At 42.3% G+C, this 17,025-nt stretch overlaps 2 protein-coding genes and 1 non-coding gene across 3 annotated transcripts; 2 read left to right on the plus strand and 1 right to left on the minus strand.

Moving 5' to 3' along the window:
- Window positions 1-3,897: 3,897 nt before the first annotated feature.
- Window positions 3,898-4,003, plus strand: LOC125575973. The gene has a single exon (XR_007314513.1). It is a non-coding gene; the product is annotated as a small nucleolar RNA R71 (small nucleolar RNA).
- A 2,945-nt stretch (window positions 4,004-6,948) lies between these two features.
- On the minus strand, window positions 6,949-8,769 carry LOC106423227. The gene is made up of 2 exons (XM_013864015.1): window positions 8,589-8,769; window positions 6,949-8,450 (listed from the first exon to the last, which is right to left on the minus strand). The coding sequence occupies exons 1-2, from the start codon at window positions 8,767-8,769 to the stop codon at window positions 6,949-6,951; spliced, it is 1,683 nt and encodes a 560-aa protein (XP_013719469.1).
- Window positions 8,770-12,924: 4,155 nt separating this feature from the next.
- On the plus strand, window positions 12,925-15,422 carry LOC106423200 (probable acyl-activating enzyme 12, peroxisomal). The gene is made up of 3 exons (XM_013863982.3): window positions 12,925-13,288; window positions 13,494-14,347; window positions 14,538-15,422. Exons 1-3 carry the CDS (start codon window positions 13,091-13,093, stop codon window positions 15,238-15,240), a joined length of 1,755 nt encoding a protein of 584 aa, XP_013719436.2. The 5' UTR covers window positions 12,925-13,090; the 3' UTR covers window positions 15,241-15,422.
- The last annotated feature ends 1,603 nt before the right edge of the window (window positions 15,423-17,025 follow it).

The following is a 17,025-nucleotide window of genomic DNA, read 5'->3' on the forward strand; positions in this document are numbered from 1 at the left end:
TTTAAATCTATCATGACTGGTGATATAAACGGTCATGCATATCCTCGTAAGTCCTCAGCCTCTCATTCATGGCTGAGACTTTGGCGTCGAGCGATGTGAAGGTACACATGTCGATCGATGTGGCTGGTTGTTGGTCCTTCTTGCGAATGGTGTCCAGATCTTGCTGTAGTAGCTCGATTTTAGTGCTTAGCCAGTCCACGTTGTTGTTGAGAGGGCAGTAAACGTCGTTTATCCTTGTGTCGATGTATGAGACTTCCCATTCATCCCTGTGTTGTGTTGAACATTGCGGTTCTGCAGGGATCTGAGCTGTAGGAAGACTGACGTCGATCGATGTTGCACGTGGTGCGTCGATCGATGCTGAGGTCGTAGCTTCCTTCTCAAGTTGCTGACGTAAACTCTCAATTTCTGTCCTCATTTCTGCCATACATCTGAAAAGCTCATTGTAGCCTCTATCCAAAGGCTGATGTGTATCATCTACCAATGTTTTGAGCTCCTCTCCCAGTTTCTCCTGAGCTCCACAAATACCAAACACCATTTCATCGATTTCTTCTTTGGTGTAGAGTTCTGGTGCCAGTCTTGTGAGTGTGAAGGAAGTGGCATGTTCTGGAAGACAGATGTGGCTCTCTTCAAAAAGAGATGCTCTTTCCAGTATTTTCCTGATGTTGTCCTTTGTGACAGGTATCATCTCACCAGCTACGCCTCGTGCGTGTCCACGCTCATCTCTGTAGACTCCATACTCGTCCCTTTGTTCCCAAGTGAACTTTCTGGCTCCGTACATGTCGAAAGCGCGGTTCCCACATTCATACCGTCTGTCGATCGACGTCGGTTCATCCTATCGATCGACGTTGGTGTTACCCTGTCGATCGATGTCTCCGTTGTACCGTCGATCGATGCTTGCCCTTTTGGTTGGCGTGATAGATCTGGGTTGATCTCTGTTGTGGCGACTCCTGCGTGGTTGTTAGGATCTGTTTGAATGACGTCTGGAGTGCCACGTTGCTGTGAGAATAGGTTGTCAGGTCCATTGGCTACTTGAAGGATGTCTGCTATGTCCTCTCTGGACACTTGTAAAATCCTTCCATCCATTGCACGTGCGTTGCCATCTGGGTCCCTGAAAATACCAAATTCATCAGGTGTTAGAAAACCGTAATCAATGTTTGCATAATCATTCAATTTAGAAATAGAAAGATTAGGGCTTAGAGTAGTATCGATCGATGTAGATACAGTTACATCGATCGATGGCAGAGTAATTTCTGCAGAACTTTCGTTCTTGAGATGATTGCTCTTCATGGATTTTTCTGTTGATGTAGAAGGAAGAGTGTTCATCTTTTTTGCTTGTGTGTTTGCTCTGATGTGTGTAGGTGGTTTCGGAGGTGCAAAACGATTTATATAGGTATCTATAAACCTAGTTGGGGAGGGAATATTCTCCTGCTCCTGGATTTTCGCTGCGGCGCGAATATCGATCGATGTTCCTTTCGGGGTGTCGATCGATGTGAGCGGTTGTTTTGCTGGACGAGGGTGGGTATCGACCGATGTGGAGTGCACAGCGTCGAACGATGTTGGAAACGTGTTGGTGAACTTATGTGTTTCAAGTCTTTCATCCTGCAAAGACATTTCTATTGCACGTTCTTTCCAGTAATCCTCATCGTATTCCTCGGTATGTTCCTCATTAGGTGAAGTAATTACAGTGTCAACTGCAAAACTTTCATGGAAACCACTGTCTGCCCAACTGCCTATGGAATAATCATCATGTCCTCTCTTGCTTGGAGGTTGGAAGGCAAAATGTTGGTAACAATGATTAGGTGAAGCGAAATGGTCAAGTGGGTGCATTACGTCGAGTGACGTGTTGTTGTGGTCATCGGTCACCATTGACACATTAGAATCGATCGATGGAAATGTTGGGGTGTCGATCGATTCCGAGTACTTTGTTTCGTACTCCGATTCATACTCTTCTCCACAATGGCATGCGCCAATGAAGCCAAGTTCTTTCCCATAATCCACAGAATTAATGACCTTTCTCTTAGGTCGGATGGGGTCGTAGTGGATGTTTGGGTCTATGAGCGTTAGACACAATTTGTTTTGTTCATGTCACATACGGCTCCTACTGTAGCTAGGAAAGATCTTCCACGCAGAAGTGAAGAGTTCCAGTTAAGCTCGATGTCTAGGACATGAAAGTCTACAGGGACAAGGGCATTACCAATCTGTACCTCCAGATCTCTTATGATACCTCCTGATCGTTTCTCTGAAAGATCCACGAAGGTGAAGGATTCCGTTGAGGGTTCGATGGTCAAACCAAGCTGGTCTGCCATGATCCTAGGGAGGATACTAACTGATGCTCCTGTGTCACACATTGAATGGGGAAATTCAACACCCTTGACTACGCATGGTATTGCAAACTTCCCAGGATCACTCTTCTTCGTCAATGTGATCATGTGTTTCATCTTCTCTCTGACTTGATGAAACATTCTCCTAATGTCCTCCTCGGTTACCTTTGGTTCTCTGAAGAACATCCACAACCTGTATGTGAAGTAAGCTTCATCAAAAGGTTTTTCGATTGAGATTCTGAGGACTCGTTTAGTGAAACCATCCATCTCCTTATCGTTAGCTTCCCTCTTAAGGTTTTTAGGAATTTCTCCTTTCTTTTCCTTAACCTTCTCCCTTCAGATTCTTGTTCTCCTTGAACAGATTCTGGTGAACTATTTAAAGGGTTGGGTTTTGGTTCGGGTGGGTTTGCTAATGGTTTAGGTGGTGGTCTGAGTGCGTTGATGTAATCATTATCGATTGAGGGTAACCGCACTCGGTATGTCAGAGGTGCCTGTCGATCGATGGGAGGTGTGTTGTGACGATCGACGTCGGACTCACTCTGTCGATCGATGGTTGGCTCAACCGATCGATCGATTTTATCATAGAAAGGGGAGGGTGGGTGGGTGAGGATGCTTAGCTGCGAATTCTTCATGAGTTAGAATTCGAACCGCATTGTATTCAGTCGATTTGGCAGACGACGTCGATCGATGACTGGAGTAATCCGTCCATCGATCTTCATCATGGTCTGTCGATCGATGCGAGTTCATCGACATCGGTCGACACCATTGGGATCCGCCGAGACTCATGGAGCTTTCGATTTTAAAATCTCCATCCTCAAGTTTTTCATTTCTCACCACTTGCCAGAAATCATCATTTATGATGGCATTTACGTGGTGTTTTCCTTTGTCGGCTCCTGCCTCTCTAGCGAAAGCTTCTTGCCTCTTTATAGTCTCGCCCGTCTGAATTACTTGGGTTTCAAGTTTTCTCACCTGAGTCCCTAAGGTCTCGATTTTGGTGTTCAGATTGTTGTAGGCAGAGTCTATCTTACCGTTGAAATCCACGGTGATTTGTTGTTGTCCCAACAGTACTCGATCAAGCATCTCTTCGATCTTGCTTTCCTGAGTCTGGGGTGGTGGATTTTGGTAGTAAGAGTTCGAGTAGCTCTTGCTGTTGTTGAAGGGTTTTTGAAATTGTGAATTTTGGTTACTTCTTTGGCCATTTCCAAAGAAGTTTCTGTTTCCGCCCTGGTTTCCAAATTTCTGGAATCCGGTACCTCCGATGTAATTCACATTTTCTTCTCCTTCCGTATCTGCTACTTCTCCTTCAGCTGAACAGACTTGCTTCCTAAGAAGCTCGTGCACCACATCTAACTTAGCTCTTACTTCGTCCATCTGTTCCTTCCCGATAGAGGCTACAGACTTCTTCCGTTCAGAGTCAGTGTTTTTGGTGCTGCTGCTGTTAGCAAGGTTTTCGATAAGTCTCACAGCTTCCAACGGATTCCGAGTAGTGAAGTTTCCTTCACTCGCCGTATCAAGGGCCATTTGATACTGTAAGGCGAGACCTCGGAAGAAAGTGCTTAGCAGCTGCACTTCGTTAAATCCGTGGTGTGGACAGTCTCGCTGGAAGAACCTAAATCTAATCCACGCATCTTTGAAGGACTCTCCAGCCTTCTGCGAGAATGTGGAAATTTTGTTCCGAAGTTCTTCAGCGCGCGCCTCATCGAAGAAGTTTCGTAAGAAAGCATTCTTGATGTCGCTCCAGGATGTTAAAGATCATGTGGGTTGCTGCCTAAGCCAGTGCATCGCTTCTCCATTCAGCGTGTATCTGAAGAGCTTGCACAGCAGGTAATCTTCGGGGACTCCTTCCATCCGAATAGCAGCGATTAGATCCTCGAACCGTTCCAAATGGTCCATAGGATGCTCGTGCGGTAACCCAGAGTAGGGTATCTGCGACACGAGAGTGCAGTATTGAGGCTTCAGCTCAAAATTCTGCTTCTGGATCTCCGGAAGTCGAATAGCTGATCTGTTGGAATAGTACTCATCTGGGCGATTGTAGTCGGCCAGTGGTTTCGATCGAGCGTCCTCATCTACAGGTTGAGCAGCTACTGTAGCATCAGCATCAGGGATTACAGTTCTCTGAGCATCTATTTTCTGACCTGTTGCATTACGCAGATGACCGGCCTGGTCATACAGGTTTCCGTTCTCGTCCTGAGTTAGAATAATAATGTTTACCATTTATGACGACATGGTATCGATCGACGTACGCGGTATAGTATCGATCGTTGTCAAACGATTGGGATCGATCGACGATGATGGTCTGGTGTCGGTCGACGGTTGGTTGTGCGTATCGATCGACGACGAAGTGGTTGCGTCGAGCGATGTGGAACGTTGACCTCTACGGATGGTGCGTTCCAAATGAGCAGGATCGTCTGAGAACAGCAAGTCTTTCTCCTTTTTGCTTCTGGTACCGCTGGGCATGCACCTGAAAAGACAAGAAAAAGATTATTAGAAAGGGGGTAAAGAAAAGAAAAAGAATTAATAAAACTAAATCTAATGGTGATCAAAGCTCCCTGGCAACGGCGTCAAATTTGATACCACTCAAATTACTCTAAGGAGTGTTACTCTCATCAAAAGAGGTTCAGATGTAGTACTTAGGGATCAAATCCACAAGGAGCTAGGAAACAATTAAATCTAGTGTTTATTAATTATAAAGGTTGTAAATGTTTCAATGGAATAGCAATAGTAACAAGCGAGTAAATATAAATGTAACTTGGTTGGAAATGATATTAGATTCAGGGCCACTATTCAGGTGTTGGAGATTATAATACCCATAGATGCCTAACTGTTGCATGCATGATATATTATAGCTCATTCGCTTAACTCAGTGATCAGCTGTCGCATGTACCACTGGTTAACAGACTAGATCTTGTGTCTCACCGGTTAGTATGCAGACACAAGAGAGTGTCGATCGATAGTCTATTAAGACGTCGACCGATACACCTTTGCCAACATCGATCGATTGTCAGTTGAGGACATCGATCGACGGGTTCTAGCCAGGCCTTTGCGCGAGTATGAAATGCTCTACTAAGATTCTAAATTGGCGGTTAGCCCTCTCTAGCAATCCTAATATGATAGATAGATGTCAGGATGGGATAACAAGGGTGCTTGAATATGCAATCCTATGATCAAGTTCTAGTTAGCTAGGCTAAAACAAGCAATGAATACAAATCTATCATGAATATCACAACAAGGCAGATCTATAGTTTGCGGCTAATCCCACAAACCTATCTGAACCCTGGATCTAACAGTTGAACTACTCAGACATAGCAAAGCAATTCATATCAATAGATAAATAGAAACACATAGAATAGATGAAAAGAAATAGAACCAAGGAGTTTCAATCACAAGTGATCCTCTCCCAAATGAAACTTGTAACAAAACTAGGTCTAGCAAAAGCTCTGTTCTTCTGCCGTCAAAAACACTAGGCAGTATATATTCTACTAGGTTAAAAACTCGTCAGAGCATTTTGGTAATTTGGCTTGGCCTTGGTTATTAAGTCTGCTGAATCCAAAATGTCGCGTCTGGTGTCTCGACATCGATCGACGTACTTGGGTACATCGATCGATATTAATCTTCATCTGTCGAGGCATTTCCTGATATGGATCGTCAGCACTGATGCGCATCGATCGATTATTCTTCCTCTCGTCGACCTCTAAGTGGTCAGCTCGGGTGAAATGTTCTTTAAGCTCCAAAATGCTCCAAAGTCATAGCTTACTCCGAAATGCACCTGAACCTGAAAACATACCTAGAAGAGTAGAAAACATAGATATATATATATATATATAGTAAAACACTTATATACCATGGATAAAAATGGGTCAAATCCAAGTTATATCACTTGGCCAGTAGAAGTGATCATAAACTGTCTTGTATGTCTTCTTAACTCCAAAGTGTCCCATAAGACCTCCTCCATGAGATTCCCTGAGAAACAACACCCTCAAAGAACATTGGGGCACACACAAACGATTATCAAATAATAAAAATCCAGAATTTTGAAAGTACTTTCCGAAAGCCACTTTGGAACACTTGGGGCACACACAAACGGGCTTCAGTTCGGTCAGTTCGAGCATCTGGTCGAGGATCTGGACAAAGCTCCAATCCGGACGTTCACGGGTCGAGCCGATAGACGGCCCGGTGGATATGTCTGATCTGATCGGTAGGATGAACCTCAGCTGGGACGTCTTGAACGTTCTGATCGGTCTGGTCCATGGACTGGGGCACATTACCAAGGATTAGAGAGCTAGAACTAGGGTTTATTAAAAGATCATTGTAACCGCCCTTGTTCTTGTTTGCCAGATCAATAATACGTCTCTTCAAGCCTATCTCTTTATTATCCTCTCAAAATCCTCACGAAATACATACAAATACCCTTGGTTTGCTAGCTTCTCCATCGTTCCGTAATACTCACAAAGAGCCTACACTAAAATTCCCTAACAAATACCATAATCAACTGTGTAATCCTAGAGTCTATGTGGATTCGATCCCTAAGTACTACATCTGAACCTCTTATCTGAGAGAGTAATTCACTCCTTAGGGTAATTTGAGTGATATCAGGGTTGTACGATGTGACCAAAGAACTCCTTCGAGCTCATCTGCCCATCGTCCCTTTTTGGCTTCTAAACCGCTTTTTTAGCCCGTCAAGGACGGTTTTGTTAATGGTCTCTTCCTGGCCGTTACATTGTGGATACCTAGGAGTTGACTTGTTCAGCCGTATCTTCCACTTCTCCCAGAACGCTTCAAATCGGGTAGAGATGAACTGAGATCCGTTGTCTGTTACGATTTCGTAAGGGATCCCGTGCCTGGTGATAATGTTCTTCCATATGAAGTTCTCGACTTGTACGTCTTTGATACTTGCGTAGGATTCTGCTTCTACCCATTTTGAAAAGAAATCCGTAAGGACCAAAAGGAAGTGTTTCTGTTTTGAATTGTGTAAAGGTCTGACGATATCCATGGACCATCGCATAAAGGGATACAGAGATGAGATGGACGAGAGGACCTCCGCAGGTCGATGGATGGTGGGCGCGTGCCTTTGGCATTTTTCGCATTTTCGTGCGAATTTCTCGCAGTCTTTGATCATAGTTGGCCAGTAATAAACGTGGCGTTTAATTTTGACTACGAGTGACCTTCCACCGGAGTGGTTTCCGCACGATCCGGATTGGACCTCTTCCATCACTTTTCTCGCTTTCTCTCCCTCGGCACAGGTCATGAGTGGGCCGGAGAATCTCCATTTGTAGATTTCTCCCTCTACTGTTACATATCGTGTGGCTTGGGTTTTAATTTTGTGTGCCGCCCATTTCTCGGCGGGCAGCGTTCCGTTGACTATGTATGCTCGGATCAGCTCTAGCCATGGGCTGTCGCAACCGTATTTCGACTGATCCATGTTTCCTTTTGGTAGACCTTCGATTTCCTCTGCATCTTCGATTTGTCCCCTAATCAGATTGGCGATCACCGACGGTCCAATGCTCGGATGTTCAATGAATTCCACGGGGATTATCCGTTTTCGTCCTGGATTCAAGCTTGACGCGAGCGCGGCCAAGGCATCTGGCTGGGTGTTTTCCGAGCGAGGAATTCTGGTGAGGGCGAAGTGGTTGAAGTCTTGGGGCAGGTCCTGGACGAGTTTTAGATATGCTTCCATTCTTTCGTCCCTTGCCTCGTATTCTCCGCTGTAATGATTTACGACTAACTGAGAATCGCAGTAAGCGTGTATGATGCAAATCTTCAGCCCATAGGCTAGTCGTAATCCTGCAATGAGTGCTTCATATTCAGCCTCGTTGTTTGATTCATGGAACTCTAACCGAAACGACTGCTCCAAGATTTCTCCGGTGGGCGACGTGAGCCGAATCCCAATTCTGGATCCTTGTTTGGACGATGATCCATCAACGTGAAGGACCCAAGTTGAATCTGGTTCCGTGTTTGTCATATCCCCCGTGGGCAATTCTACTAAGAAATCCACCAGCAACTGAGATTTTGTGCAGGTTCTTGGGCGGTACTCGACATCGTACTCGCTCAGTTCGATTGTCCATGTCGCGAGCCGTCCTGACTGACTCGGACTGTGCAGAATCGTGCGCAGGGGAAAGGTGGTGAGGATCACTATGGTATGAGATTAAAAATATCGCATGAGCTTTCTCGCTGATGTTACAACAGCGAATGCTAGTTTTTCCATCAAGGGGTACGGCGTCTCAGCGTCCAGCAAGGTTTTACTTATGTAAAAGATTAGTTTTTGTTCACCGCGTTCTTCTCTGATCAAAACGCCGCTTACTGCTGTTACGGAGACCGCGATGTATAAGAATAACGGTTCTACCTCTATTGGTTTTACAAGAACAGGAGGAGTGGCCAGGTAATGCTTCAGCTGTTGGAAAGCATTTTCGCCCTCTTCCAACCATTCGAACTTCTTGTTCCCTTTCAACATGTCGTAGAAAGGCAGGCACTTATCCGTCGAACGTGAGATGAAACGGTTCAAAGCTGCAACCCTTCCGGTTAGCCTTTGGATTTCTCATTTTTTCTTTGGTGAGACCATTTCTATCGATGTGTTTATCTGTTTGGCGTTGGCCTCGATCCCGCGACACGGGACCAAATAACCGAGAAACTCTCCTGATGCGACTGCGAACCTACATTTTGCCGAGTTTAGTTTCATGTTATGTAGGTTCAGCCTTGCGAAGAACTCTTCCAAGTGGGATACATGGTCGTGTTTGTCAAGGGATTTTACGAGCATGTCATCGATGTATACTTCCATAGTCTTTCCAACCTGTTCGGACATTCGATTGACAAGTCGCTGGTAAGTAGCGCCCGCATTCTTGAGACTGAAAGACATTACCTTGTAGCAATACGTGCCGTGGTCGGTGATGAATGCGGTCTTCTCGCGATCGTCGGGATTCATCATGATTTGATTGTACCCGGAAAGGGCGTCCATGAATGATAAAATTTTGTTCCATGCTGTTGCTTTGACTAGTCGGTCAATGTGCGGAAGTAGGAAGCAATCTTTTGGACAGGCCTTGTTGAGATCGATGAAGTCGACGCATACTCGCTATTTGTCGTTTCTTCTTTTTGACCACAACGGGATTGGCGAGCCAATCCGGCTATCTGACTTCTGTTATTGACCCTACTTTGAGGAGTTTCTTAACTTCCTCGTTTACCGCGGTAGCACGCTCCGGTCCTAGCTTCCGTCTTTTTTTTGTTTTACGGGTTTGTAGGTCGGGTCAATGTTGAGTTCGTGACATGTTATGCCGATGTTGATCCCTGGCATATCCTCCGCGGCCCAAGCGAACGTATTGAGGTTCTTTTTAAGACAAGCTATGAGCTATGTTCTCAATGTTTCGCAGAGGTTGGCTCCGATATCGACGCATCGTTATGGGCGTGATTCGTCGATACAGACCGAGATTACCGGTTCGCAAGTTGGTTCGTGCTTCCCTTCTAAAGCTTTGACCCTTTGTGACTGTCAGAAGACTTCCGAGTCTTGTTCTGGGGCGCCCTCGTCAAGAGTCAGCTTTCTTTTCTTCTTGTGGGAAGCTTCGATCGCAAAGTTCTTTCTTTTTAACTCAGCGGCAAAACATACTTGTGACATCCTGTGGTCTCCTTGAATTGGTTCGACTCCATGAGGGGTCGGAAATTTAAGGCATAGGTGGAATGTCGATGGGATTCAGCCATGGAGTTCCAACGATTACATTGTACGATGTTGGGCGATTGACATTCTGTGGTCTCCTTGAATTTATTTTTACGACGCTCCCAGCTTTAACCAAGAGGTTGATTGAGCCGAGGGTCATAGTAGCGTCTCCTGAGAGTCCGAAAATTGGACTGGGACCTTCCGTGACGGCGCACAGGCCGATTTCCATTCTCTCGAGGGTGCTTTTATAGATAATGTTGGCCGAGCATCCGGTGTCGACCAATACTTTTGCTACGTCGATGTCCTGGATGGTCAGTTCGATGACAAGGAGATCGTTGTGAGGTTTGACCTGGTCGGCCATTGCTCTGTCCTTGAAAGAGACGACATCGTGAGCTACTGGAGCGGACATCTTGTATCTTTAATCGTTTGCGATTTTGAGTTATAGAATTCGACCCCCCCCCCTCCTTCTAGCGCCAAACTGTGGGAATCGAAATTTACACCGTCGATTTTAATGAATAAGTATGGAGGAAAACCAAGAAAATCCGATTTTCCCTGAAGGTCCGAATTCTCTGCGTAATCACTTTTAGAACGTAAAAAGATAGATAGCAAGATAAAGATAAATAGTCGCTCGGAGGCGTTTTATTAATGAAATAGTATGAATACAGGACTTCTCCGAGAGGAGTAGAGATATGCTAACTAGACAAAATCAGAACAGAAAGGCGGCAAAATTTCCTAAGCCTTGCTTTGCTAGTCTAACCACCTAAGTTCCAAGTTCCCTATGCTAGCAGGAGTTCTCTATGTCTAAATTCTCGTATCCCTTTTCTTCTGCTCGAGCTCTCCTTATATAGTTTTTTTAGGTCGGTGGCCCATTTACTCCTTTGCCTTTGGGCCCAAGTTTATCTCTTTTGGAAATATTCCATTTTTCGTCGATCTTTTGTAGTTATCCTCGAATCTTGATATTTATCTTCGAAAACTTAACGTTTATCCTACTTCCGCGAGTTAGGATAAACCGTCATAACTCCCATTGGGCTCGGGTCCCTTGTAAATCGTAGATTGGCCTCTAGACACGTTTAGATCCTCTCAGGCCGTTTTTAGGCCTTCGGGCTTTTCTACGATTTTCTCGATTTAGTAGTAAAACTTCGAGAGTAACTCCGATCGAGACAAAACGAGAGGTATATGATCCAAAAGTCGGATATCACAACTATATGGAGGACACGAGAGTCGAAACGAGTCGGATTGACCGGTATTGGATTGTCCTCACCCTAGGGCGAGGTGAACCGGGCGCGGATCGTCCTCACCCGTGGGCGAGATGACCGTGGTGCTGGTCGTCCTCGCCTATGGGCGAGGTGACCGTTGTGCTTGTTGTCCTCGCCCATAGGCGAGGTGACCTTGGGGATGGTCGTCCTCGCCCATGGGCGAGGCGGACAAGTGAGAGCGGTCCAGTTCTCGGGTCTTGACATGTCTCCTTGCGTACCGATCTTTCCGGAGACCATCGTCCAAAAGTATTTGTATTCTTTCGATCTTTCTTTCGAGAAGTCTTTCGTGAAGAACTTGCTAAAATGAAAATCTTAGCTGTTGATTTTGAGATAACCGTTTTTGACCCCAACACCGATCGGCCAGGGCAGTTACCGGTCTCTCTCTCTCTCTCTCTCTCTCTCTCTCTCTCTCTCTCTCTCTCTATAAATACAGACCTTGGGGTCGATTTTGGGCATCATATTCCCTAGGGAAAGCTCTGAAGAAATCATGTGAGAAAAGAGAAGAGAGAGTGGCCGGCGACTTGAAGAGAAACCGTGTGGGTGGTGGTGCTTGATCTGTTTCGACCAAACCTTGACCGTGTGAAGCAAGATGGATATTAGACAGAAAGAGAAGGAGAAGGAGAAGGAGAAAGACTTGGCGCCTGGAGAACGAACGCCTAAGGTTAGTGGAGTGGTTCACAAACCATCGGACATAGCCGGCGGTTGATCCGTCCGAGTCTATGGTTCGATCTGTTTTGTTGGTTACACCCATTTCCACTTTCTGATTACTTCATCTTATATTCTGAATGATTATGGTGTGGTCTGTTGGATCAGACTTGATGGCAATGAATCATGGCCTTGGCCGGTTCAGGAATGATGCCCATGGCCTTAGTCGGGCTGTTCATGATCAGGATCCATATGGATCGGGTAGATTCATTATGGGAATCTCTTAGTTGGGATTTATCATGAGTTTTAGTGAATTTTAATTAGTGTTTTGAGTATTTTCGAAATTGATCAGATTTGGGCCTGATGAGTAATTTGATGATTAGTTATGGAACCAGCCATGCAATGATAGATCCTTGTGTTAGGTTATCTGATCATATGCTTGTGTGTTGTGTTTGTGGTTCCAGGTACAGACTTGGACCGTGGTAAAGAAAAGGAACTGTGAGGACTCCAGCCGTGGGAAGATATGTGGTAAAGAAAAGAAACCCTTTTTTTTTTTTCCTAAATCTAAGTCTTTCTAATAAGTGTTTATAAAACCTCAAATCAATCAAATAAACAATTGCTTCGTTTGCTTTGCAATTTTTTATTTATATTATTTACTTAAGTTAATCATAAACTTCTTAGATTCGTGTGTCCTAAGTCGTTGTAGATTCGATCTCTAAATACTAGAACTAAACCTTTTATTTAAGAAAGTAATTCATTATTTAGGATAATCTGAGTGATATTAGTTTTTTTAAAAAAGAACCACCATCTAATTATTAACATGTGAACGTTATTGATAAAGAAAAGATATATTTGACTTGAGAAAATGAAGATGGATTGCAAATCGAAAAGTCAATATTTTGCAACCATGTCGATGTCAGCAGGTATTTTGCAATATTTTGCAACCATGTCGATGTCAGCAGGTATCACGGGGAAAACGTGACAAGCGGATATCACTCATTACCAAATCTACAGAAACGTGGCCACATAAATGAAGATAATGGACCCTTTTTTTTTTTGCATCAGATCATTGCGAGAATTGCGCATTTTTAATATTAGCCACGTATATTTCTACGTGATTGTCAACTTTCATACTGATTAGCACCACTTGTTAGGAATCTCTTTTTTTCTATATGTATATTTGCATATCCCTCTTCCCTTAAACAAACACACAAACAAAGAAGAGGACGATGGATAATCTGGCGCTATGTGATGCAAACAACTTTCCTCTAACGCCCATAACATTTTTGAAGAGAGCTGCGGAATGTTATCCATATCGAACTTCCATAATCTACGGACAGACTCGCTTCACTTGGCCTCAGACCTATGACCGTTGTTGTCGTCTGACCGCCTCTCTCCTCTCTCTTAACATCCGGAAGAACGATGTAGTATGTCACCCTCTCTCCTACTCTCGCCTCACTAACATTTTTTTCAAGTGTATATATTATGTGCTATAAAAGTTTTAAAATATGTTGTGCAAAACTTTAAACATACTGCAAAACTGATGGATTAGTTACCAACTGGACATCATTATTTAATCTCTTCTTTTTCTTTTTTCTTATATTCTGAGACAAGTGATAAATGTGTGTTTAGGTATCCGTCCTGGCCCCAAACATACCAGCCATGTATGAGATGCACTTCGCCGTTCCCATGGCTGGAGCTGTCCTTAATCCTCTCAACACCCGTCTCGATGCAAAATCCATAACCACAATCCTCCGCCACGCCCAGCCTAAGATCTTTTGCATAGACCGTAGTTTTGAAACCTTATCTCAAGAAATCCTCCATTTGCTATCATTTGACGACTCAAAACTTAATATGCTGGTCATATTTATTGATGAAACCGATTTCCCTAAAACTATTTCATCCAGTGAGCTAAACTATGAGTCTCTCATCCGTAGGGGAGAACCTACGTCATCCATGGTCGCTCATATGTTTCGTGTTCAAAACGAGCACGATCCGATCTCCTTGAACTACACATCGGGTACAACGGCCGATCCAAAAGGTGTGGTGATTAGCCACCGAGGAGCGTATTTGAGCTCTTTGGGCGCGATTATGGGTTGGGAAATGGGGACCTGCCCAGTCTACCTTTGGACTCTGCCCATGTTTCATTGCAATGGATGGACTTTCACGTGGTCAGTTGCAGCACGTGGGGGAACCAATGTGTGTATTAGGCACGTCACTACGTCTGAGATTTTTAAGAACATACAAATGCATGGTGTGACGCATATGTGTTGTGTTCCCACGGTGTTCAACATTCTTCTGCAAGGAAAGCCGCTTGACCTATTGAATAGGTCTGGACCTGTTGAGATGCTAACTGGGGGTTCGTCGCCTCCATCTGCCCTTGTTAAGAAAGTTCAGCGGCTGGGGTTTCATGTGATACATGCCTATGGGCTTACGGAGGCCACCGGACCGGCTCTGTTTTGCGAGTGGCAAGACGAGTGGAACAGGTAATCACTGGTACTAGTTTGTAATTTTTTATTTACAGTGACAAATTTTTTATTTCGCTGACATTTACCAAAACGTAAAAGTGAATTTTCACCATGAATACAACTGATAATATTTTTTCTTTACTTATAATAATGTTGAATATTAGTAATTAAAGATCAATTTAACAATTCTATTACTCAATTTAAACAGATTACCAGAGAATCAACAGCTGAAACTAAAGGCAAGGCAAGGGGTGGGAATGTTAACTCTAGCTGAAACTGACGTGAAGAACACGCAAACACAGGAGAGTGTCCCACGAGATGGGAAGACGATGGGAGAGATTGTCATTAAAGGAAGCAGTGTAATGAAAGGGTATCTGAAGGATCCCAAAGCTACACTTGAAGCGTTTAAATACGGATGGCTCAACACGGGAGACATAGGCGTGATTCATCCTGATGGCCACATAGAGATTAAAGATCGGTCCAAAGACATCATCATCTCCGGAGGGGAAAACATCAGCAGTGTCGAAGTTGAGAATGTTCTTTACAAACACCATAAAGTGAAGGAGGCCGCGGTCGTGGCCATGCCTCATCCTGTGTGGGGAGAAACCCCGTGTGCCTTTGTTGTTCTCGAAAAGGGTGAGACTAATCAAGGAGTTCGTGAAGATAGTTTGGTGACCAGTGAAAGAGATCTGATTGAGTATTGCCGTGAGAATATGCCTCGGTATATGTGTCCGAGGAAGGTCGTGTTCTTGGATGAACTACCAAAGAACGGCAACGGGAAGTTCCTTAAGCCAGTTCTAAGAAACATCGCTAACGGTTTGGTTGTTAGTGATGAGAATACTATTAGTTCCAATATTGTTCAGCAGCACAAAGAGAAACGTCGTGTTAATAGCCTCACTTCTCGGCTTTAAGTATATGCATCTACATCTCTGGTTGACAACTCTAAATCGTTTCTAGTTTTCCCTATATTCATTAGTGATAATTTATCATTTCTTCATTCATGCACAATGTGGGAGCTAAAACACGTAATCAAGATTTTAATGTGATAAAATAAGGTTTAAGAAAATATTGGGAAATGATCTATTTGATTCGATTTCTAAGATAGTTTGCTCAAACTATACTAATATTAGTGACAATGAATATGATGAATAAAAAGACAAATCATAAGAAAATACAGCAGGAATAAAGTATTCTATGTCTCAAGTGAGTAAGTCAAAAATTGGAATAAAATGATGGTTTTGGCTCGTCTTCTATACTCTCGGATTTCTCCAACTACTCTGCGTATTTAAGGCGTATGTGTGCCTTACTTTGAAAATATCGGTCTGTTGTATAACCGTTTGACGGCGAGGGGACAGGGTCTTAGTCATTATTCGTTAGACTTGGAGCTCTCTACCTCGAGCTACGAGATAGCCCTTTCGGTTGCAATAGTTGGGATTCGCTGATGAAATATATATGAACACTAGGGTAAACCCGCCCTACGGGCGGGAAGCAGATCAGTAAATAATTTAAGTAATCAGAATAAATATTTAATATTAGTTGTTATTAAAATATACATATTTCTTAAAAAATTTAAATGTATATTTTTATCAAAGATATATTATATACATATATTATATGTTAATATACCTGTAAGAATATTTGGTTTGTTCTGAACTAAAAATAAAGTTTTTTTGGTAATCAACTAAAAATAAAGTCAATCTTTACTATTTGTTTTTGTTGTTTTTATTAAAAATAAATGTTTTAAAAACTATTTTACATTTTTAATGTTAATTGTACCTTTATTATAAAAGTAAGTAAACTACTTGTATTACAGCTGAAATTCAATGTATTAATCATGAATTATTTTCATTCTTATATGTATATTTATTTTAATCCATAGTTACTTTTCTTGTCTTTTATACGTTTTTAAACCTATTGAATGAACATAATGTAAAATTTTAAATTTTGTTTCTAAAGCTAGTTAAATAACATAACAATCAAAAAAAAAATTATTATTTAATAATATACACATTTTATTATAAAAAATTCAAATAAACCATATCATCCAAACTGGTTAATTTTATTAAAAAAATATTATTGTTAGTTTTTAGAGAATAATTGGTTGTTGTTTTATTTTTATTTGATTACCTTTTGAAAATGATCTTTGTACATTGGTTTTATTTTATATATATAATTAGTTTATTATTTCCTTAAAAATTACCATAATTTTTTATTAGTAATGTTTATGAAATATTGTTATTTTATTTATAATATTATATTTGTATGTACTACATTTTCGGATCAAGTAATACTGACACTGAATAGCTATTTTGAACATGATTTTGTAAAAGTATATTATTATGAAATTAATTATCTATTATAGTCTTCTACTATAATATAAAGTTATAAAAGTAGATTCAAACCAATAAATACTTTAAAAATCATACTTTGCAGATGATGCTACAAAAAGATTTTAAAAATGAATTTAAACCAATAAACTTTTTAGTTATGTTCATAAAGAACTTTGATAAGCATATAACCTTCGACCAACGGTATTTGGTATACGAAGAGGTCTTTAGGACATAAATCATTGTATTTTTGTGTCTACACCCACTAGAAATAGGATCAAAAATTTCTTTTTTTTAAGTTGTAGTGGGTGCATTTTTTGACTCAATATACAAATTCAGTGGTTCGTAAGATGTTGTAAACTTACTCTT

The sequence above is a fragment of the Brassica napus genome, chromosome A6, assembly GCF_020379485.1.
Source record: "Brassica napus cultivar Da-Ae chromosome A6, Da-Ae, whole genome shotgun sequence".
NCBI classification, from domain to species: Eukaryota; Viridiplantae; Streptophyta; class Magnoliopsida; order Brassicales; family Brassicaceae; genus Brassica; species Brassica napus.